Raw genomic sequence first — 24,106 nt, 5'->3', positions numbered from 1 at the left:
TTTTTTTTTTAAAGGACTTCGAAATTTCAATGTTATGATTAATTAAAACAAAATGAAAAGGAAAATTCTGTAGACATAAAAAAACAATTTTTGTTTTGATTCACAAGGACAAATATGTATTAAAAAATCCCTTTTCTTCTTCTTCTTCTTTTTTGGCGCTGTAACCGCCTAAGCGATTTTGGCCGAGTTCAGCAAAGCACGCCCCAGTCGTTTCTCCTCTGTGCCAACTGACGCCAATTTTAAACGCCAAGTGAAGCCAAGTCCTTCTCCACCTGATCTTTCCATCGCAGTGGGGGCCTCCCTCTTCCTCTGCTACCACCAGCGGGTTCCGAGTTGAATACTTTCAGAGCTGGAGCGTCGGTGTCCATTCGAACGACATGACCAAGCCAGCGGAGCCGCTGTATTTTAATTTGCTGCACTATGTCCATATCGTTGTAAAGCTCATACCGCTCATCGTTTCATCGTCTGCGGTACTCGCCGTCGCCAACGTGTAAAGGCCCGTAAATCTTCCGCAAAATCTTTCTCTCAAACACTCCAAGAGCCGCCTCATCGGATGTTGTCATTGTCCATGCTTCTGCGCCATATACCAGCACGGGCATCATGAGTGACTTATAGAGCGCGGTTTTCGTACGTCGAGAGAGGACTTTACTCCTGAATTGCCTACTCAGTCCAAAGTAGCACTTGTTGGCAAGTGTGATTCTACGTTGGATTTCAATGCTGACATTATTATCGGTGTTAATGCTGGTTCCCAAGTAAACGAAATTCTCTACTTTCTCCCTTTTATTTAACTTTTTATTTTAAAATTATAAGGTTAGAAGGCCAAAATTCCAAGACGTGACAGACATATTAGTCCTAAATACGTGTTTTTTTTTAGAAATAACTATTTTAAATTTTCAAGGACCTTCAATGATAAAATTTAAAAGGACGTTTTCAATACCTATTAGGCATTGTTCGCCGAAAAACCGAATTTTTCTCAATTTCAAAGATTTTTCTCTTTCATTTGTTACCCATTAGGATGGTCCTTAAAATATCAACATCTAAATTTTGCATGTGGCACCCCTTTATCTTGTTCTAATTACAAAATAAAGACATTCATGAACATTTCAAAAGATTGAACAAATTTTTGGGAGTCGCTACCAGAGTTTGAAAACATTTTTTTAATCGCAAAAATTCGACAAAAATTTTGACTTGAAGACTGATACATAACCTCTCTGAGTATACGTAGAAAAAATGAAGGAGCTCCCCATGATGTTGGTATTTTAAGGACCACCGTGGTTCATATTGTTATTCTACATTGAACCGAATATTGGACCACCTGCTATTTCTCTCCTTAACACCACAATATTTTTTGCATAGTAGTTAAGTTTACCTAATTTGGTCTCAGGTTGATCTAAACTATTTGAAAAATCTCGTATAAAACTATGTACTTATATTTACCATTAATTCTCACCCGTGCGGGTCGTTTTGTTCCTTGTTTTTGGGTCAAATCTACTAATTCAAAAAGTCGAGTGGTTAGAGATGTGTACTTCGAAGAACCAAGGTTCGATCCCTGTTTAAAGCAACAGTTTTCGTCCTTCGGCAGGCAAGGGCAAACCTCTCGAGTGTATTTCTTCTTCTAAAATCCATTTGCTGTTCGGAGGCGGCGGCGTAAAGCTGTGGGTCCCTTCATTTGTGTAATAACATCAAGACGCAGCCCACAAATTGAAGGAGAAGCTCGGCAAAATACTAAGCAAAAGTGTTCGCAGTGGGGTAATAATTTCCCACGCCATTACATTGTTTTGAACCGTCGGCAGTTATAAAATTTAATCGTGCATGATTGAATATTGAGGGCTTAGTTAAGCTAAGCAGTTTTTACCATTATCAAATGAGAAATCTGACAAGCCCCTCAATTCAGGCAGAGGCGATCTCCGAACTCTCACTAAGCATTTGATTTTCGAATAAACCAAAAACATATTGCATAACCACTTGATTAGTGATAGAAGCAAACAGATCTTGTCTAACCAATGGAAGAATATTAATGATCCACTTATTTTATTTTGTATATTTTTGGAATTTCAATCAGATTTTAGAGCTATCATTTGGGCACAACAGACAGACTCTTTAAATAAGCTATGTAGTTCTTTTCCATCCATTAAATTGAAATTATTTAAATAGTAGCGTATTTTTATTAATATTTTATTTTATTTTTTGTTAGTAAGTCACGCGGAATTTTCAAACGAAGGTTAGATGTAGGTCAATGAAATTGCCGTACTTTTTTTTTTAAATAAATCTTATGTAATATTTTCAGTTTCAACAACGTCATTTAGTTTATAAGCCTCGTAAAAATTTATATACATTTTTTTTACCTCGCAAAATGCATTAACTTACTGTATCTGCTAGTATTTGTTTGCAAACAAAAAGTGCAAAAAGTGCACAAGCGTTAAGGTGTCTGCGATTTCTATCAACGAAGGCAAAGTGCAAGTCCACTTTGAAAAAAAAAAAAATAAGCCATCAGCTTAACAAACACTCAATAACCAGCTCACACCTATGCCAATAAATAGCAAAGAGTAAACATAGAAAAATAATAAATTAACAAATAAGTACATTTGTGTGCTGTCCTTTGGTATTGTTAGTTGGGGGGCTTGTTCGCCGACGAACATATGATTTATAGAAAAAGAAAAATAGCAGCGATTGTTTTCTAGCATTACCATGATTTTTTTGTTATTTTTACCACACATAAATTAATTTTAAAGAAAACACAAATAAACAAACAAGTTTTTTTTTGTTGAACGCGCAAATTGTTGGCTGTTTTCTATCTTTCTTTTTTTGGTTTCTGCGTTGGTGGTGAGCTCATTCTTGTTATTGTTTTTATTCATCCATTTCATGCTATATTTTATTCGTTTTGTTATTATGTTACTTATTTCCTTTTGGCGGACTGACTCGGCCTCCGAGCGCATTATCAGTAGTCGTCCTAAACTTGACTACGTCAAACGCCGGTAGACTGTGAGGACGTACATACTCTCTCTCTCTCATGCTCGCACTCTCGTTCAGTGATTTAATTTCTTCGTGGATATTCTCGCACTAGTTTGCCGCACAATAAACTTGATTATTTTATGATGCAACGGTTTTGGTGGTTTATCGTTGTTTTGTTTTGGAAAATACGAGGGTTGGTCAGAAGAATGTGTTAAAAAAATACATTATTTTTCTTACGCGCAGATATTTAACAAACTTTTATTTCACATACACCAAGAACATATATTGTTGTACTAAGCTAATGTGTGAGAAATTGCATTGTCATGGTAGAGAATGGTTCGTCTGCTGCGATTGGTTTCCATTATTTTTTCAAACACTTCTGCCAAACAAATGCTGGTGCACCGTTCAGAATAGACGGTTGTACGTTGCTCTGGTTTAACGGTGGCGACATGTTCAGTTATTGCGAAAAACAGGCGATAATTTGCTCCGAGGTGCTTCGTGGGCTAAGAACTTTTGTTGGATTTGACTGCTATTGAATGACCCTTAATATTTTTGTTGGACAAATGTTCCTGCAATATTGGATTTGGACGACCTTCACGAAATTTGTCTTATAGTGAAGTGCGCCTACGACTGAATTCGAAAAACCTATTAGTTTAATCCACGTTGAAAGTCATCGAAAATTATCGTTCTAAAATGTTTACGATTTAATTCCATTTTTTGGCCAAGAAGAAAGTTTTGAGTAACTGTAAAAAAACAAATAGCACTTACCATTAAAAATGTCAAACTTTGTGACGATTTTGTCAGATTTGGCATATCCACATTAGCATTGACATATCTCAACACTTATCTAAGTAGCAACCCTCGTATCTCTCTCCAACCCCTCTCTCTCCTGCCTTTCGTCTACAAGTCTGCGCTCTCAATAGAGATCAAATAAGTCAGCACACAATTACATCAACTAAATTTTGCTGACAATTTTTTGGCCACGTTTTCCCCATATTGTACCACTGTGCCCGATGTCTTCATTATCTAATTACGTGTGGAACTTAATTGATTTCGTGCTGCGTAGGATAGTACATTTTACGAGTAGCAAGTAGAAAGTGAATATCTCATGCAGTTGCTGTACAACAGAAACCCTTGGTATTGAATTTTGTCAACAACTCTTATCCGTTAAAGTTCAAAAAACGATTTTTCTGTTTCTATGTGGAACTCTAAGAGTACTTACATAATTTTGCCGGCCACTTGACTTACTTTATTTCAAGTATTTGTTGCTATCATAACAGCGTGGACCATAAATAAAAAAAAGTGTTTTTTATAACTCGCATATCAAAGAGTATATCATTGAGTTTTATTGCATGGAAAAAATAAGTAAATATGTACATACACACATAGTCACATATGTTTGTGGGCTTGTATGCTTTCAAGCAATTAAAGTGACTTGTTTATCATGGCACACAAATGCTATCCACAAACATATGTCTTTATTTACATTCACACAAACTTAGTATTGTTTTATAATTTCTTTTCATTACTCATACGTTTTATAAGCTTGTTTTTTTTTTATGCATAATATGTAAATCTTGTTTTGCTGAATTTTTAATTTTTTTCATAATTTTATTTTTTTTTTGGCGGCTGCCGTAACCGGTTGTTGACTTCATTGTTGACTTGAAAGAAATACTAATGAATCGCGGTTCAAAGTCCATACGCCAAAAAAGGTTGCTAAAAAGTGTGTGCCTTAAAATACAATTATTTTCGCTTAAAACTGATTTGGAGGTTCTTGGAAGCCGCATAGGCCTCAAAACATATGTATGTTCTTTTGTATGTATATAATGTCATATCTGATTCGTTGTTGTACTCGCACAATTGAAAACAAAACAAGTATAATAAAAGTAACTATATAATACCGGTTGTTTTTGTTAATATTCGCATTGTTTTACATGCTAAAATGTTTTGTTGATTTTGTATTAAAATATGGGTTATATTTTAGCAAACCCCATTTAAATCCAAGAATGAAACTATGCAAATTAAATTAAGAAAAATCTGCAAAGTTTCAGCAATATCGCAAACTTTTGAATAAGAATTAAAAAAAAAAAAAATCAGGTATGCAGCTTTATAGCCCATAAAATTTTAGTATAATAATGTGCAAAATTCAAATGTCTGAAAATTCGCGATGATTTTTAAGATTTTTTTTGAATTATTTATGTGTGAGAAAAAAATGCGTAGAACAGTCAGCAAAAAAATTCTCAAAAATCAACGCGAATTTTTAGACATTTGAAATTTGCACATTATTATACTAAAATTTCATGGGCTATAAAACTGCATAACTTTTAAAGTTTTTTAGAAGTTCTTATTAAAAACTGATATATTTTGCATATTTTTCTAAATTTTCGGACACAGTTTAGTTCTTGGATTTAAATGAGGTTTGCTAAAATATAAGCCATATTTTAATACAAAATTAACAAAAAATTTTTGGAATGCGAAAATTTAGAAAAAAAAAAAAAAAAAAAACGAGAACGAGAGCAGATATCGGAATAAATGTAACGTTATTTGAAAAGCCTTTGAGATGGAGAATTGAGTAAAAATTGTCTTGTGGAATAAAAAAATTATCTTGACGTTTGAAATGGCCATTAAAAATTTTAGCTTTTGATTTTTTTCTTGTTTTTGAACGGAAAATAGTATGCAATGAGCTTTTTATCCGACTTAAAAAAAGGAGGAGATTATCAATTCGTCGGAATATTTTATTTATTTTTTATGCATGTCACCGCATTACTTTCAACCACGTTAACCGATCTCTATAATTCTTTTTTTTAAATGAAAGGTGGTCCCATGCTAATGGTTTAGGTCCGATCTTTTTGTATGGTTTTGTTTTTTTTTTTGCTTAAAAATTACTTGTTAAAAAGTTTTAAACACAAGGCTTTTGCTGTTCTTGTGTCAAGGAATCCATTTCCATGGCCGCAAGTACCGAACACATTTTAATTTTTTTTTAAGAAAAATAATCCAAAATTTTCTTTTCATTATAGGCTTTGGGGTCAAGGTTATTTTTAATGCAATCAGGCGTTTAAAATGACCTTCAAGTTATTTTACTGGCAAACATATACAGTGAGCCTCAAAAATAAGTATGTGCTGACGTTCTGAGGATTTTATTTATTTATATTTTCCATATCAATTTTATTTATTTATTTTTTTTTTTTATAAAAATATTAATAGTAAAAACCGCAAGAATAAATTTTTTGAATTTCATCCAGACTTCGGAAAAATGCAAGAAATTTTCACCGACAAATTTTGAGTAAGCGGCTAGTTAGCCCATTAAATTTTGGTATAATAAAGTGCAAGTTTGAAGTCGCTAAAAATTACAGTTAATTTTTGAGATTTTTTGTGGCGAGGGTGTTGCGCATTTTCTTCCATACAACACAATTTTTTTTCGGCATAAAAAATCTGAAAAATCAACGGCAAATTTCAATGGGTTACAAAAGTGCTTACTCAAAAATTTTCCATGAAATCGAATTGAAAAACTGAAATTTCTTACATTTTTGCGAGTTCTGTATAAAATTAAAAAAATTGATTCTTGGTATGGAAAATATAAAATCGTGAACACGTCAGGATATATTTGTTTTTGACGCTCACTGTATGCATCTTTACTTAGAAGACATTAGTGGTATTCACCAAAGTGAGCAAGTGGCCGGCAGTCTGGCAAACAAGTTGCTTGAGCTCATCTGCTCTTTCGCTAGAGCGCCAGGCCACTTGCTCGATTTGGTGAATACCACTATTGTAATTATCGGCAAAATATACGAAGTTAAAACTGCAGCTCTTCGGTTCTTTCGCAAATCTTCGAGTCATCAGGTAGATTGTAGTCTATGATCTCATCATTGCTTGCATAGAAATCGCATAGAAATCCTGCAACATAAATTTCAAATTCAAGTTATGTAAGTGGCCCGCTACACAGATATTCCTTTCTCTTATCTTAATCAAGCGTCCCATGCCTCTTGCGCCTTCGAGGGCTTGAGGCGTCTACCCTCCTTTTACCATGAGATGGGGCTGGTCTAAGTACGCATTGAGTAGGATTAAGAAAAAAATATCTTAGTTATCACATTTAATAAAATTATTAATTACTTAAGCTATTAATCTACATATTTATGTACATTACAAAATGAATTCAATTTTTTTACAGGCCAAAATGCATGCGAGAAAAAATCCTACATATTCCTGCGTAAAGAACTGCCCGTACGTTTGGCGAATATCATGAAGGAAATCGCACTGCTGCCCGATAATTTGCTGAATACACGTTCCGTTAGCCAGGTGAGCTCCTGGTATGTGCAAAGTTTCGAGGAGGTACTCGAATTCGAAAAGGCCGATCCGACACATAGCAATTTAGAAAAGTAAGTACATACTGCAACTAGTTAAGAAATGTGTAACATGTTTTGCACATACATACATACATATGTACTTTTTTTTTTTTTGTTTTGTGTGTGCTAATTTACCTTAACGCGCTAAGTGCAGGAGGCAGTGAAACTTTGTATGTGCCGATTTGCCCCCAAAGTCACAGTAAACTGCAAGGTTTTTAGATTTTAGCAAGTTTGATGACTAACTCATATACATACATACGTACATACGTACATTAGACCGTACTACCCCACAAGCCAATAAAAAAAATACGCCGTACATCCCTGAGATGAAATTTGTTTTGCAAGACAATTTCGAAAAAATTTTCATTTTTTTACCGAACCTAGGGGCCGCTATTTTATATTTTGCGGTGGCGCCTACATTCGAAAATATATATATCCGTATATATTTTAAATAGTTCTATTGGAATAATCGAAATACTTCCTTAGTAAAAGTTTTGTGAGTTTTTTTTGTCGAAATTTCCTTTAAAAATTCTTTACGTTTTTTCTGGTACGGTTTAATGTACATACATATCTGCATACATAGATATGTATGAAGAGTTCGAAAAGCTTGTATTGAGTACGCAATGCTAAATTAATTATAGAGAGCGTATTAAATCTTTTATAGGCCTTTGTATAGCTTTCACGAGCGTTAATTATTTATTAATGAGCGTATTTGTGATATACACCCCGTGACAAAATTATAAGCGCACTACATATGGACAAGTTTTAATAATATATTTTTTTGTTATCACAGTTTAGTTATTGCTTTATCAAAATTTAGTTTTTCTTCAACAAAAACCGTATAAATGTGCAGAGTATTATAAAAACAAATCAATACTAGTGTAATAAGGTGGCTTACCGTTGGTTTTTGTGAGACTGTTGCTCATTTTCTTCCATATAAAAAATCGTCGAGCGTACTTTGCTTGGAAGAATATGCACAACACCGCCAGCAAACAAGCTGGCTACAAAACTGCATCCTCAAAATCTTTCTACGAAATCAAATTAAAACGCTCGAAATTTTTACCAAACGTTGGATTTATGCGTTGGATTTTTGTTAATGAATACACTAAAAACTAAAATAATTAGAAAACAAGCAAATTTTTAAAAGTTGTCACCTTGTGCTGCGCTTATAATTTTGAGACGTAATGTATGTACTTAATACATTTGCGCATGCATTTAGCTATGCAAATTGAAAAAAAAAAAAAATATATTGCTTCATTAAATCCATTAACTATTCTATTTTAGGTTCTGCAGCACTTTGGTACACATACGCAATCGTCATAGCGATGTGGTGCAAACCATGGCGCAGGGTGTCATCGAAATGAAAGAGCATCAAGGCAGCAACGTCGATTCTGGCATGGAATCATCAATACAATACTTTCTCGATCGTTTGTATATGTCACGCATCAGTATACGCATGTTAATCAATCAGCATAGTAAGTGCATTAGTGGCAAATTAGCTCCTTAACACTGGATATAAATTTCATTAATATTTTTTTTTTTTATACCCACAGCTATACTATTTGGCCAGTTTACAAATGACCAGGGTCGTCATATCGGTTGTTTAGATCCTGCCTGCCAGATCTCTTCAGTAGTGAAGGATGCCTATGAAAATGCACGTTTCCTCTGCGATCAATACTATCTGATTAGTCCGGAGCTGGAAATAACGGAACATAATCAGCACGGAAAAGCACTTAATCCCATACGTACTGTTTATGTGCCCTCGCATTTATACCATATGCTTTTCGAGTTATTCAAGAATTCGATGCGTGCCGTTGTTGAGAATAATGATCAAGATAAATGTGAAAGGCTCCCGCCTATTAAGGTGCTGATAGCGGAGGGCAAAGAGGATATATGCGTAAAGGTATATAGCATATTGATATTTTGCCCACATACACATTTTTTTGAATGATTTTGTTCACTATTTTAGATCTCTGACCAAGGTGGCGGCATTCCACGCTCCCAAACCGATCAGCTGTTCAAGTATATGTACAGCACAGCACCACAACCTACAAAATCTGATCTCCATACAGTTCCGTTGGCCGGCTACGGTTATGGTTTGCCCATTTCACGTTTATATGCGCGTTACTTCCACGGTGATATCGTGTTGTTATCGTGTGAGGGTTACGGAACCGATGCAATTATTTACATGAAGGTAAAAATTATAATTAAAAGCAATTTTAGAAAGTAAAAAATCGCATGGCGAACGTAAAACTATTTTTGCATGCTCAAAATTACATAAATTGTAGAAATAGTAATATTTTTTGATAAATGCATTTCGTGCATTAGATATTATTTTATAAAGTTAAATTGCTTAGCAACTGTTACTCAGGTTTATTAAAAATTGTACTACCTTTCAATCCAATCACTGAAAACGACCGTTGAGAACAAGTTAGGTTGAGCTATCAGATTTTTCCTTAAAGAAATGCTTGTAAACCGTCGTTCCATATTTTTCCCAACCAAACCTTGCGAATACGCTGTACGTTCGACGTCAGTGAGATCTATGAAGCCGGGAGAACCCAGATTTATTTTAAAGTGGGCACCTTCACCGATCTTACACTGCAGAGAATTTCTAAAATACCGCCGCGAAATCAGAGGTCACCTTATTCACCACCGGGATGAGGAAAGTAGGGCTCGAGCGAAACATCTATATCAATGCCATACAAATTCCCATCATAAACCACCAAAAAAAGAAATGGTGTCACGTTCAGCAGCCTACTTTCGTCTTCGACACTAGTTACTACGAATCGCGTGCCATTAGAACTTTAGAAATTGACGCCACCACGGTGTTGACCATGAGCAACAGCAACACCCAGTGGAAGTACCTACATATTTGTTGGTTACCGGTACAAGTTGAATTCATTGAGTGTCGCAAACAAGCAACTGCTCAGCGTGTTTTTTTTTTTAGGTTAGGTTTAGTTAGGCTGATCTATTGATGGGAATCAGACTCAGGGCACTTTGTGATACCGCACCCGGTTTTCAGTTAAGACTTTCCCCTAACAACCACTTAGTACTCAGTAAACATGTTGATAAGTTACCAAATCTGTTGATTTGAGGTCATCCAGAACATTAAAGAAATACATATCTTGAAATGCTTGTTGTTGTTGTAGCAGCATACAAATTCCCCAAAGACTTTTTGGGGAGTGTTGCTGGAGTGACAGTCCTTGGCCAGATATAAATCTGGGTCGTTCCGGCTAAGTAGAAACGACTGTCTTGGGAACGCTTGAAATGCTTGTCTTTCGTTTTGCTGGGATGTTTTCCTCCTCATCCTCTCTAAATAGCTTCTACCGTATAAAGTCTTTGCAAGGCAGCCATTCTAATTGCGTCTTATTAGATAAATTCTAGTGACTTAACGAGTGTTCCGCTTATCTGACAAGTGGGTTCCAAACCCACATCTTTGATTGATAATTTCTATCAGTTATAATTTATTTACAACTTATATGCTCTATTTTTTATGTAGGCGCTTTAGTACAACCTAGATTTAAAAATATAAAGCATTACTATTACACATATTTTTATGGTCCTTAAAATAAATCAATCGTTAATACCACGGCTACAGATGTCACATATAAATTTTGGTCCCGATTGGAGACGGTTAAGGCGTGTCGCACAGAGGGCAGTACTGATTCCTCAATGGACACTAAAAAAATTAAAATTATTTTTTTTTTCATCTAATAACCAAAATCGATACTATCACAGTCGAAGGTATCACGTATATATTTTGGATTCGATTGGAGTCGATTAACACGTCTTCATAGGGTAATCTAAACTTTGACCCCTGTATGTGATATTTTCGACTATGGCAGTATCGATTTCGGGAATTTCCATAGAGGAATCTGAACTTTGCCCCCTGTGCGACTCGCCTTAACCTTCTCCAATTGGAACCAAAATTTATATGTGATATCTTCGACTATAATAGCACAGACGTAGGGGTTCAGGCTTAAGAAATCTGATGTGAAAATTTATTTCCTACATTTAAGGACCACCCTAATGTGCACACCTATATATACATATAAATGGTATCCCTCACCTAATCTCTCTCTACTTTTCATTTTTCAGGCAATTTCGGATGAAGCCAACGAACTGTTGCCGATTTTCAACAAAACGAGCTCCAAATTTTATCGCGCCACAGTACCAACTGGCGATTGGTCGAATCAGGTAAAACATCCAAAAAAGAAACCGAATGAATTGGATGCACTTGCTGCGTAATGAATTAATTTGTGATATGTGGAGTGTATAAGAAACAACCACTTACTCATCCCCCAAAACATTTTTTGCTTTGTTTAAATAAGCTGTGTTTCCTTTATTTGCAAGAGAGAATATCCGTATTCGAGCTGCTCCCAATCTAAACAAAAGTATATGAAACATACAATATTTTTAGTGCATTGGGGACTAAAGTGCAGAAGTTGATAAATATGAAATTTGTGTAATTTTTAAAATTATTGACATACATTTTTTGTTGCATATACTGCATACACATAGCTCTACAAAAATACAAACTATACAAAATACTGATGCGTTGCATTAAAATACTACAATACAAACATACATATAACACAGTTCGAAAATTATAAGTAAAATGTGTCTTTAATTAACAATTATCGTTTATGTTTAATTACTAGTTGCATTTGCATGTACTAAGCGTTTGTAGAAAGCCTACATTGAAATGTGAGTAAATAAATGTAAATGTAAAATTTTGTTAAATACATTTGTAAGTAATAGACGTGCCTAGTTGTCTGCATCGGTTTTTTCTACTATTTATAAGCATGGCTCAGACTGTTAAAACGGAAAAGAATTTAAATTAGGCTTACATTCCAACATTTTTTTTAAATTTAAAGCAAAAACGTATAGGCTGTTAACATAAAAACTGACGCTATAAGGGCAACTTTAAAGCTTCTTAATTATGCAATTAGTTTCTTTAATTTCAATCGCTGAGCTTGGAATTACGCTTAAGGCAAGGACAAATGCATACATACTACATTTACATATACACACATCTTTGCCAACTGAACGGATGATTGAGCATTTAAAGCCAGACATTCAGAGGTTCATTATCAGCGCAGACATGACGTGGCATTCTCATGTTCAAAACATACTAAATTGACGATGCTTCTATTTCGAGTCGATATACTTTATGGATGTGGAGCGTTTATACATATGAACATACAATACTAGTATGTACATATACATATGCACTAATAATTGTAGTGCTGATGCTATTGAAATTAAATCGCACAACAATTGTAGATTAAATATGTAGTGTTCTTAAGTATGTATGTATGTTTTTGTACGCATATTCACAGTAATGAAAAGCTTAAAAAATACTTTAGTACTTCGCTTATATGCATTTTCCAAATCGTAGCTAATGTAAGTTTTTGGCATATTTTTGAGTCACAAGCGTTAAACTATAAGCATAAAAAAAGAAATTTAATGTAAATTTACAAATGAAAATTATTCCAATAAGCCAAAAATTGTTTACTTTTTAATTAAATATTCTACAACTAATTAAGAATCCTTTTTTGAATGTTTATTTAAGCGAAATTTACTTTTTTTTTGTTATTTACACTTTTACTATTTATTTACCAAATACACACAAGCATGCATACGTACGTAGAAGTATCTATTAACAGATGTAAGTGATTGATAAAAAATAAGAATAAAATAAAATACAAATTCGAAATTATTTACTGTTTATTTCTTTTAAGTTGTTATGTACATATGTAAGTTGTTTTGTGCTGTATATTATATTTGTGACGCTTTTTTCGATTTATTTTCAATCGCAGGTAATCTTATTTCGGTACCATTTGTTGCTCTTTCTCAAATTCCTCCTTCATTTAGCGTTTTTTTTTCATTTCCCTTTATCGCTTGTGCTTTGTGTAAAATTCAGCTTGAAAAAATTTATACTTTTATTCACACATTTTTTTTTATATTATATATTTCAGAATTTTTCCAACCGTTGGCGTTATATATATAGTTTCTTCAAATCCAAAACTGATTAGCGTATGTTTTTAATCCAGAGAAATGCTTGATTCATTTAAATTGGTTTTTATTTTTGGTAAAAGGAATTTTAAAACATTCACACACTCATTTCATTTCGATTACATGCTTTTTTAACTATAGAAATGCAAATTTTTTTATTTAATTTATCTGTGATAAGATGTAAGATGGCAAAAAAGTGTTTTAATATAATATAGCATTGAAGCTCAGCTTTGATTGACGTGAACATTTTTGCGAGAATTTGGTTAAATCAAATTAAAAAAGGATCTACAATCTACATCTAATGCCTAAAGTATCATACTAAGGAAAAATTTTTTGCGCTCCATTACTTAGTAAAATATGTAAGATATAGGGGTGGTCCTTAAAATATCATCATCTAAATTTTGAATGGGGCACGCATACAATTTTGTTGTACGTCAAAATGAGGACATCCACGAAACTTTCGAAATTAAACACAATTGTTTAGGGACATCTATTAATAATAATAATAATAATAATAGATTGGCGCTTACACATATGTTAGTGTTTGGCCGAGCTTCTCCTCCGATTTGTGGCGTGCCCCTTGATGTTGGCACACAAAGCGGAGGGACCTACAGTTTTATGCCGACTCCGAACGGCGATTGTATGTTTATGAGAAGCTATTTTTCATGGCAGAAATACACTGCCATTGCCTGCCGAGGGACGACCGCTGTTAAGAAAAAAGCTTTTTTCTATATTTTTCCGATGTTGCTTTGACCAGGGTTTGAACCCAGGTGCTGCGGAGTGGAAGCGCGCACTGCTTACCACTACACCACAGCGGCCGATCAGGGACATCTCGTTCCCGTGACAGTCGGGTCTACGTAACCGGAACGACCCAGATTTATATCTGGCCAAGGACTGTCACTCCAGCAACACTCCCCAAAAAGTCTTTGGGGAATTTGTATGCTGCTACAACAACAACAACAACATCAGGGACATCTATTCGCGTTTGAAAAAATGTAATCGTTGAAAAAAAAACACGAAAATTAAAAAAAAAGTTGACTGATAAAAATTTCCTCGAACTTTAGCGATTTAAAAAGATACATTTTTTTCAAACCCTGGTAGCGACACCTAAATTTTTCGTTCCCACGACAGTCGGGTCTACGTAACCGGAACGACCCAGATTTATATCCGACCAAGGACTGTCACTCCAGCAACACTCCCCAAAAACTCTTTGGGGAATTTGTATGCTGCTCCAACAACAACAACACCTAAATTTTTTGTATTAATTTTAAAATTTCCGTGAATGTCTTTATTTTGTTCTTATACAAAAATAAAAGTGGTGCGCCATGATGTTTATTTTAAGTATGTATATCCAATCGTTTTCAATATGGTCTTAATTGGTATAAGAACAATTTCTCTCACAAATCCACAAATCGGAGGAGAAGCTCGGCCAAACACCAACATACATATGTGTAAGCGCCAATCTATTTTTATTATCAAAAACCAAATTAAAACAAAAAATTGTAATCCTCTTTTTATCATTGGGACATCCTAAAGAAGGACTTACAAACTTAGTTTTGCATCAGTTAAATGGTTAAAAACTTAGAGTTTTGATCAAAAAGAACTAACAATCCGTAAAGAAAGGTAATGTGGTTGAGCATAATCCCCTAAAACTAAGTACATATATTCACACTAGAGCGTAAATTACTTAAATTTAATGAAAATTCGTATTCTTCTTTGGCGCCGTAAACGACTAACCGAGTTTGCCCGAGTCCACGCACGGACGTCGTTTCTCGTCTGTGCCAACTTACTCGCAATTGGAAATGCCCAGCGAAACCAAGTCCTTCTCCACTTGGTTTTTCCCAAGTCCCGTAAATCTTCCGCTGAATCTTTCTCGAATACTCCAAAAGCCGTATCACTGAATTATGCCATTGTCCATCATCTGCGCCATATATCAGTATGAGCATGATAAGCGACTTATAGGATGTAATATTTGTAAGACGCCAGTGAACTTAGAAAGGCTGTAGAATTTCAAGGCTGACCATATTATCGTTGTTAATGCTGATTTCAAGATAGGACGAAGTTCTCTACTTTCCGAAACTATTTATAATTGCCAACATTGACCTGGTTGTATGTACACTTCTCTTGAACATCAATGCCGCTGTTTTCAACAAGGGTTTCGGGTTCGCCATCCTTTAAAATACTAGCATATTTTTTTCTATTTCTATTTCTATCTCTGTTTTCTTTTTCCGAAAAAGGCGAAATGTAGTTGCCTTTCTGGATATGCTGGTACAGTTGCTCGTCTTCACATAAATACTTACTTCAGAAAGAGAGGAAGCTTTACTGGGGCCGCTCCGACATATTCGGAGGCGATGATTTTATACATACATACATGGTGGCCATTTTCTATTGAATATTCTAAGGCTAGTTGCAAACCTGATTTGCGGGACCATAGGGGTTGTGGAATCGCCGCCATATTGAAAAATGGGTAGTCCATGTTTTTTTTTTTCTAAAGATGGGAACAGCTAATTTTTGGTTAAAAATAATTTGGATTAGGAGACCTCTTGTAAAATTTACCAAAAATTTGTTTATTCAACCAGAACTGGTACTTTAAGCTTTCCTTTGGAAAATGGCGGTTAGAGGGTTAAAAATATTAAGTAGCAAACATTCTCGGAGGTTTGCCATTGTCTGCCGAAAAGCGACCGATCTTAGAAAAACCTTTGTAATTTAGATGTTGCTCGTACCAGGGATGGAACCCAAGTTCCACAATGTGGTAGTACGCATCTCTAACCACACAGCCACAGCACCGAAAAGGATTTAACCCACTGTAAAAAAGAATTGCTGTATAATGGAGCAAAATGCTCTTGGAGTTTGACTACCACGTATGAATACTAACGTTTGGGCATAAATCTGTTGTCATAAGCAATAACCACCTAAGTCGACTTAAAAAAGCATTAAGTTATATACGCTATCGTATTCTGCAACTACTATTCCATGCGTGTGTGAAATCCCCATCGCGCCAGCTAGGCTATTTAAAAAGTTTTGGACGAAAATATATTTTTGTTTCCCCATAAGGCTAAAATTACAATCCAAAACGTTTTGTCTCGAATTCAGGTTTTTCGAATTAGGCGATTATTGCTTATGACCACAGAAATTAGTTGGGACCTTGAATGGCTGAGCTAGAAAAAACATTAACCATTCATTTCATTATTGAGCAGATAATCAGTTGTCTATTATAATTTGACTGTAATAAATTTGTTTTAAGGAAAATGAAGTGAAGTTGTTTTCTTATTTAGTTTGGCCAGAAAGACAAGAACTTGCGACAGCTTAGCATCATTTTTGATTTCTTAACCAGTGGGACTATTCTGCAGCGACAATTTTCGGATCCCTAACTTTACGACGTGATTTTTATCAATATCGCTAAGTTGTGATATCGATCCGAAAATTTTCGCTAACTCGGTACATAATCTCCCACAGATATTTGTGGTTTTAAGCCTAAACTTATTTGGCCCTATCGCGAAATTCACCTGAACAAATATTCCCAAAAATTATAAAGCAAAACAAGAATAATTTTTAATTCCAATTTTTTTTTTGTTTTGCTTATTAAATTATGGGAACGATTTATTCACATGGTATTGGCGATAGGGCTGATTGCTTTTCGCTAAGGTTTTTCGATTCGAAAAACCCTAATAAGTGCACTCTATATAAGGAAGTTGAAGGGGTTGGAAAAATGCTTCATTATTTCTATAAGTTATGTTTATAAAATATCGAAATCTCGATACTACGAAAAATGCAAAATATTTCGTTATTTTCATAACAAGCCTCTAAGCTTTAACATATTCAGAACCCGTTATGTACAGGCTTTTGGGTAATAACTTCATTATATAGAGGCTTTGCTAACTGGACTCCAACCGTCAGTACATCCCGAAGGTTTTCATGCTCAACATTTCTTCGCTATATCTATGTATACAGAAATTTTGAATGGAAAATTTTTGAACGAGGTTATTTTTAGAGGTCTCAGCAAAAATTTCGTTATATTGGGTTTTTCGTTTTATCAAGGAGCGTTATGTCCAGGTTTCACTGTATAAAAAAGTTAGAGATTATAGCAAATGATGAGGTATACTAAGAAACCTGCTGCTAAATACAGGGTCATATGAAAAGTCTTATCGGATTTTTGGGATAAATTTTGAAAAAAATGTTCGGATAAGTTCATAAATCCATCGGCGCATTACTGCTCTGGCTTAATAGCAATAACTTGACCAAGTGGTTTTCAGCCAATTTTTACCATCAAGAGAGTTTTGCCGCGACAAAAACAAATATAAATCAGACGATGCAAGGTCCGAGCAATACAGTGGTTGCATTAAAACTTCCCGCAACTACTGCCGTCAATTTGTTGCGAGTCCTCAAAGATGTGTGAGTGGCCTGACATTGTCATGAAGTTGGCCATCTTTGGTTGCAATTTTGGTAAACAGACAACAGAATAGAACATTTCGCCACGTCAAAACAGTTCATAATAGATAATTTCCTTCCCAAACACTCAAAATATTTTGTTTGCCGTCAAGATAGGCTTTGAAGTCGTTTGGGGTAGAGTGGGGCTTGGGACATAAATTTCAATTACGATCCCGCCCATCCCGACGTTTTTCCGAATTCTCCCATGTCTTTCAAATTAATTTTAAATAATAAAAAATCTGGCATCATCCGGTTATTTAATTTTTTTCCTTGCTTTCGTTTTCGTGTCAATAAAACATAAAAAAGTGATAATTTCATAAAAAGTTTTTAATGAAGATTTTCTGAATTTGCGGAGTTTTATAGGGAGTGTCGGGAAAGGATTTTAATCCCGTTATGCCCGCAAAATTTTTAAAGACCTTCTCGATACCGCTCATCTCGGCTATTTTGAAATCAGTACCGTAGGTCCCGTGGGTCCCGCGGGTCCCGATATCCCGCTCCTATCTCTAATTTGGGGTGGGTCATCGGTCTTTGATCATGATCGTTTGGGTTTCACTGATGATCAATCGAATTTCTTTGCGTTAATTCATCTGGCACCCAAACATCGGGCTTCTTTGAGTACTCTGCTCTTTTTAAATGATTTCAAACTGGCATGTGGTTGATATTTTGTACCTCCACTATCTCTTGACAGCTTGTTCGCCGGTCTTGCTCAACCATTTGCACTGGCTCACCAGAGCGAGGTGCATTTCCTGGATTCAGAACTAAAACTATAGCCTGAAATGTCACCTTTCAAACGCACGTGTGCTTGACGCGATTGGATTAGTGTTGCCAGATCCAAACAAACTTTTCATAATAATTAATATGAAAAATTGGGTCGAAGTTTTCGAAATGAAACTAATTTCCAAGTCCTAAGGATAAGAATATAATATTTATGTAAAAAATCTATTAAATTATGTGCGGAGAGACTATAAAATTGTATTTTCATTTTCATCTTCATTTCACACAACTTACTTTATTATAACATATCGAGCCCTAACCGCCAAAATAACGTAAACGACATTTTTTTTTTCAAAATTTTCTTTTTGATGCAGAAATATTCCTGGAGCATCTAGATACATTTCTGCATCAAAAAGAAAATTTTTAAAAAAATGTCGCTTACGATATTTTGGCGGTTAGGGCTCGATATTTATTTTATTAATATGATTTTTAAACATATTTATTTATTTTAAATTACAGAGTTCTGATATGAATGCACGCCAGATGATTGCATCGTCCCCCAAGCGCTACAATGACATGTTATAGACCGATGCAAGGAAAGGCGCTGTAGATCAGCAGCCCGAGCAACCAGAGCAGCTTGCAGAGGAAGATGAGCCAGTAAACATTTTGATATCACAAACTCAGGAGCCAACGGTGAATGGCAAAGGCCGAGCGGAGGAATGAAAGGAAGAAGGTGGTGTGGTTGTTAGGAGTGGTTGAAAAGCAAATTACTCGTAAAAATTATAATGCGAGGCACTAAAATAATACAATATTGTTCAATTTATCAAAAGCACAGGTCATAAATTATTTCAATATACTTAGTGCTAAATAGTACATATAAGAGAACTTTGATGTTTCGAAAGCGAACAAAAAGATTTTGCAACAAGTAGTAATTAGCTAAATAAAACTACTTTAATAAAAGACTAGAAAAACAAAATGCGTTCACTAAAAGTAAAACGGAAACAAAATTTTGCAACAAGTAGTAATAAAAACAAAAACAAATAGATATGTATACGTCACTGTAACTGTAGAAATATCATAAAATTAGCAACAAGTAGTAAGAAGGAACAAATAAGAAAAAAATCATAATTACGAGAAAATTTCCATTTTCCATCAAATGATGTCGAATGGCGTTTTTTCGATGTATGTACTTAGTTAGAATTAGATTGAATGCATTTTTAAAGGAGCCATGGAGGTGTTGCTGTAGTAAGATAAAATCTTAAAAATGTAGTGAACTTCTGCATTAAAAGTTGGAGATTGTGAGAGTAAAATGTGTAATGACGAACGAAAATTCACAGATAGTTAAGACATAAGACGCTTTCTTCGTCAAATGAAGCACCTTCTATCCAAAATTGGTTCACTTTTAAATGATGAGCGGTTTTTTTTTTTAAATCCCATATGTCAGATCCAACATGGATCGGTTTTTTTTTTAGCTGACAAAATTTTGGAGAGCATGAATGAGAATTTTCAAAAATTTACCCGCCATTTTGAATATGGAAAATTCACGATCATATTCGTAATCAGCGTCTACAAAAACCATCGACAAAGAAATTTAAAGTGAATCCAATCATTTTTTTCAAAACTTTGTCCGCCATTTTGGATCTAAATTATTGGATTTCAAAAAACGCCCTACTCATCATTTAAAAGTAAATATTTTACAGCATCTTCAAGAATATATCGCTGACTCGTTTACCTGAACCTATTTTGGAGAGAAGTTGTCTTCAGTAGAAGAAGGGTAGATTTAAATTTTATTAATACATACATATGTACACACGTAACTTATTTAGCACGCATTAATTGCATCAGCAAAGAAAAAATTGGATTTTTAAGTATGTACGTAAGTAGCAAAAGTTTTTGAAAATCACTCATTGTTAGCGTCGAAACATTCCCCCTAAAAAAATCAAGCGCTTTTATCACACAGCCATAGGGTATGCACAATTTGCTTGCCGTACGAGTATTTAGGGTTCCGGAAGTTTGCAAAATAAATAAAATGTAAATAAAAATTACTACATACGGCAAATGTTAAAGTTAACAGTGTTTCTTTTAAGTATGAATGTATTTACGTACTTATTTATTTAAAAGTGACAACATTTTAAGACTAAGATTTATTTTGAAAAACGACATTAAAGCTTAGATTAGAATTTTTATATAAGTTTCTCATCAAACGATGATACATAGCAATAAATAATTGGATGCATCTACGATTAAATTGAAATTTTATTTAACTAAATAATTGATATTTTAATTAATTTAAGTAATTTATTTGCCCAATAAAATGTTGTTTTGCTTTCGTGTTCGTGTTGCCCTGGTCCGAGCAATGTTGTTGTTTTATATTGTTGGATCGATGATTACCAATGAGGTCTTTTATCCCAAAATCCCGTAAATCTTTCGCACAATCCTTTCATGCCTCAGCGCCATACACCAGCGCAGGCATGATGAGTGACTTGAAAGAGTGTGTTTTTTTTTTTTTTACGTCGAGAGAGAATTCTGCTTACACAGAGAAAAATATGACACATATAAACAAGAAGATTGTCTTTACGCAAAGTTTCTGGGCTAAGGGGTAAAATCGATGAAAAAACGATTAAAATTCCATAGAGATTTCTTCTTAATTTTATGTGTAAATTCTTCTTAATTTTAATTGTAATAAAATAGACAGTGAATTGAAGATTTTATTTTTCCATGTTTTCTCAAAAGATGTTGGTAGCCTAATGGAGCGAGTACGACTGCAGACTTTTTGGTTGTGTGTTAAAATCCTGTGGAATCGACCTTGTTTCTTATGTTTTTTATTTTATATGTTTTTTATTATTATTTTGTATACATTAGGGTGCCCATCGAAAATGTTTTGTTTTTGGAAATTTCAAGACCTTATCCCCTAATTATATTCGTTTTTATGAGAAATATTATTGCCCATTTTTATAGATTTTTTAAAGGTTATTTAGAGGTCGCGACCTGTCTATTTAGGTCAGAAAATACGGTTTTGAAGATTTTGTGAGTTTTTGAATAACTAGTTTTGAATCGATCTCAAAGATCAAATATGATCTGAGAAGAGGATATATAGGTCTTTAAAATGGTATATAATAATCTATTTCCACAGTTGGCTAGTTGAGATTTTTTATCGGATAAAATACAAAAATCCATATTTTTATTAATTTTTAAAATTTTGAGCATCGATAATTTCCACAATTTCAAACTATGTGCTACTATCTAAAATTAAATATATTTTTAAATAAACTGATAGCTTATTTATTGCAATCGCATAAACATTTTCGAAGTTAGGCGACTTTTCTAAAATACGGCCTTGAATTTGTTTGTGTGTGTAAATACAATCGTACTTTAGCAAAAAAGTGGGGTTGCAAAAACTTTAAGGAAAATGGGGGTGGCACCGCCCACTTATATGATATACGCGTATCTCAAAAACTACTTGACCGATCTCTACCAAATTTGGTATACGCATAGGTAGAGCTATAAACTGCCATGCAGAAGGATCGAGGACATGTCGGCGTGGACTTTTTATCAATTTATATTTTTAGCATTTAATTAGACCATCTTATATGAAAGAAAAGATTTCTTTTTGGGTTTATTAAAAAGATTTGCCCTCTGAAAGCAAGAGGAATATCTTCTTCTTCAATAAACCGTCGAGCTATCTTTATTAGTGTTGTTCCATTTTATTAGGTGCTTTTTTCTCTGGGTAGCAATGGCCTATTCAGACCAAAGTCGTTGGTAGGATAAAATTTTGAAAGGACATTTTCCATACCGACCCCAAATATGCACCAAAAAATTTAATCTGCTTTAATTCTAGAGAATTTCCTCTTTAATTTGATACCATACTGCTTTTCTATATTGCATAATCATACTTTTCAAATTTCTAAGTCCTTTAAAAATAAACAGGCAGTTTTAATATATTTGGCCCCTGGTTTCGCGAGTATATTGACTTTGTGTGTGTGTGTGTAAAGTTGACTGTCGCACGTTGTTATTCATAAATCAAGAGGTAAGTAAACAAGCAAATACAGAACAAAAAAAAAAAACTTATCTAGTAAAAACTCGTTTCATAATTTTTTGTTGTTTATTTATTTTTCGCTAGCAAATAACGTACAATATACAAAATTACAATAATAATAATCACCATCTGCATCATTATCATCATAGTAATCATAATCATTATCCTCAATCAACGGACACATCTATCTAAGCATCCTCAATTCCAGAATCATTAACGTAACAATAAAAATTATTTATTATATAAATAGTATGTGTGCGCGTGTCTTTTTTGTTTTGTTGTAACATACTTTTACATTTAGACAAACTCTAGTCGTGCTGCAGAAGATGCCTCTTTAATTATTTTACATAAGGTTACACATTTTTGCTGATATAAGGATCATTATAATAATAATTGTAATAATATTAACAAGTAAATGTACGTATGTATGTTTGCATGTATGTATGTATAAGTGTGTGTTATGGGGTAGGGGGAAAATAGATACTATCACTTTACTCAAAAACAATATAATTATAGTTTTTAACTCAACCTTATCATCATCATAATTATCATCATTAACACTTGCATTATCATAATTAACGACTTCGCTTTCGGCTTTTAAAAAAATATGTAGTATAGTAATAAGATTTCAGTAGATTATACACATATAATATTTATTTATATTTATAATAAAAAAAAAAATCATAATAATAAATAAAATAATACATAGCATGCAAAATTTATATTTTCAATATTTAGTTACAAATACATATACATATTCGGTCATATAATAAGTTGAACATAACGAAAGGCGAAAAATTACTTTTTTTTTGTGAATTTTAAACTTGCTACAAAAGTGCAATTACATAAACAAAATTTACTGACAAACAGGAAACTAAACAGAACGGAATTGAACGGAAGTACGAATTTTGTTGTTATTGTGTGTGTATGTGTATGTGTATCACTATGTAGACCATATTATTTCGAAGCAGCTATATGTACATATGTACTTAGTAATTCAATACTTATGTATACAAATATTCGATGCAAAAAAATATTACAGTTTTATGAAACATTTTCTCTTTACTTAATAGCTTTGACATTGAAAATTCTAATTCATCTACCAAAATAAACTTCTTCGCTGTCAGGCCATTGTCGCCTATCGCTTGCGTTGTAGAGATTCACAGCTGTGAAGATGCGCGGAGTCCATCTGCTCAAAACTTACTTTCGCAATGGATCCAAACTTTCCAACGTAAAGTCATCGACGCTTAACATCTTACTCTGGAAGGATGTGAAAATAGATACGTTTTAATGATTGTTATTTATGGGTGAAAAAAAGCAATAATTATGTATATTGTTAGTATTTCTTTAAAGAATTAAGTAAAATATATGTTTCCATAATGCATCCATACCGTGTGAAAACCTGGAAACGTAAATTGCTAAGGAATTTAAATGCAAGTTGGTATTCTTTTCGAAAATAAATTTGAACTAATTCCTATGGAACTGCAGTGCACGGAGTTCGAATAAATTAATGTTGGTAAATTTTTTATACACAAAATAGTAGAAGTCGGTAGATTTTTTAAAAGAAACAATATCAGATAGTTTTTACTCAAATAGGATGAAACATGGCGAATTCATA

The 24,106-nt window shown here is 33.9% G+C and overlaps 2 protein-coding genes across 8 annotated transcripts in view; one reads left to right on the top strand and one right to left on the bottom strand.

The window, feature by feature from the left end:
* Window positions 1-19,896, top strand: part of LOC118742583 (pyruvate dehydrogenase (acetyl-transferring) kinase, mitochondrial) — a 47,293-nt gene extending 27,397 nt beyond the window's left edge. For 2 of the 3 annotated variants that reach the window (XM_036474770.1, XM_036474769.1), the window contains exons 3-8: window positions 7,118-7,325; window positions 8,577-8,767; window positions 8,846-9,195; window positions 9,262-9,486; window positions 11,391-11,489; window positions 18,972-19,896. In XM_036474770.1, the coding sequence (XP_036330663.1) occupies window positions 7,118-7,325; window positions 8,577-8,767; window positions 8,846-9,195; window positions 9,262-9,486; window positions 11,391-11,489; window positions 18,972-19,037 (1,139 nt within the window). In that variant the 3' untranslated portion in view covers window positions 19,038-19,896. Of the gene's footprint in view, window positions 1-7,117; window positions 7,326-8,576; window positions 8,768-8,845; window positions 9,196-9,261; window positions 9,487-11,390; window positions 11,490-13,273; window positions 13,387-18,971 lie in introns of all 3 variants that reach the window. The other variant, XR_004993384.1, reaches the window with a different exon arrangement.
* A 2,644-nt stretch (window positions 19,897-22,540) lies between these two features.
* The window catches only part of LOC118742581 (PTB domain-containing adapter protein ced-6), a 31,142-nt gene continuing 29,576 nt past the window's right edge, over window positions 22,541-24,106 (bottom strand). For 4 of the 5 annotated variants that reach the window (XM_036474768.1, XM_036474767.1, XM_036474766.1 and 1 more), the window contains exon 7: window positions 23,689-23,748. In XM_036474768.1, coding sequence (XP_036330661.1) covers window positions 23,689-23,748 — 60 coding nt within the window. Of the gene's footprint in view, window positions 23,749-24,106 lie in introns of all 5 variants that reach the window. The other variant, XM_036474764.1, reaches the window with a different exon arrangement.

This window comes from Rhagoletis pomonella, unplaced genomic scaffold, assembly GCF_013731165.1.
Source record: "Rhagoletis pomonella isolate Grant_MI unplaced genomic scaffold, Rhpom_1.0 Rhpom_scaffold_00007, whole genome shotgun sequence".
In the NCBI taxonomy this organism is placed as follows: Eukaryota; Metazoa; Arthropoda; class Insecta; order Diptera; family Tephritidae; genus Rhagoletis; species Rhagoletis pomonella.
This window is presented reverse-complemented; position numbering and strand designations above follow the sequence as displayed.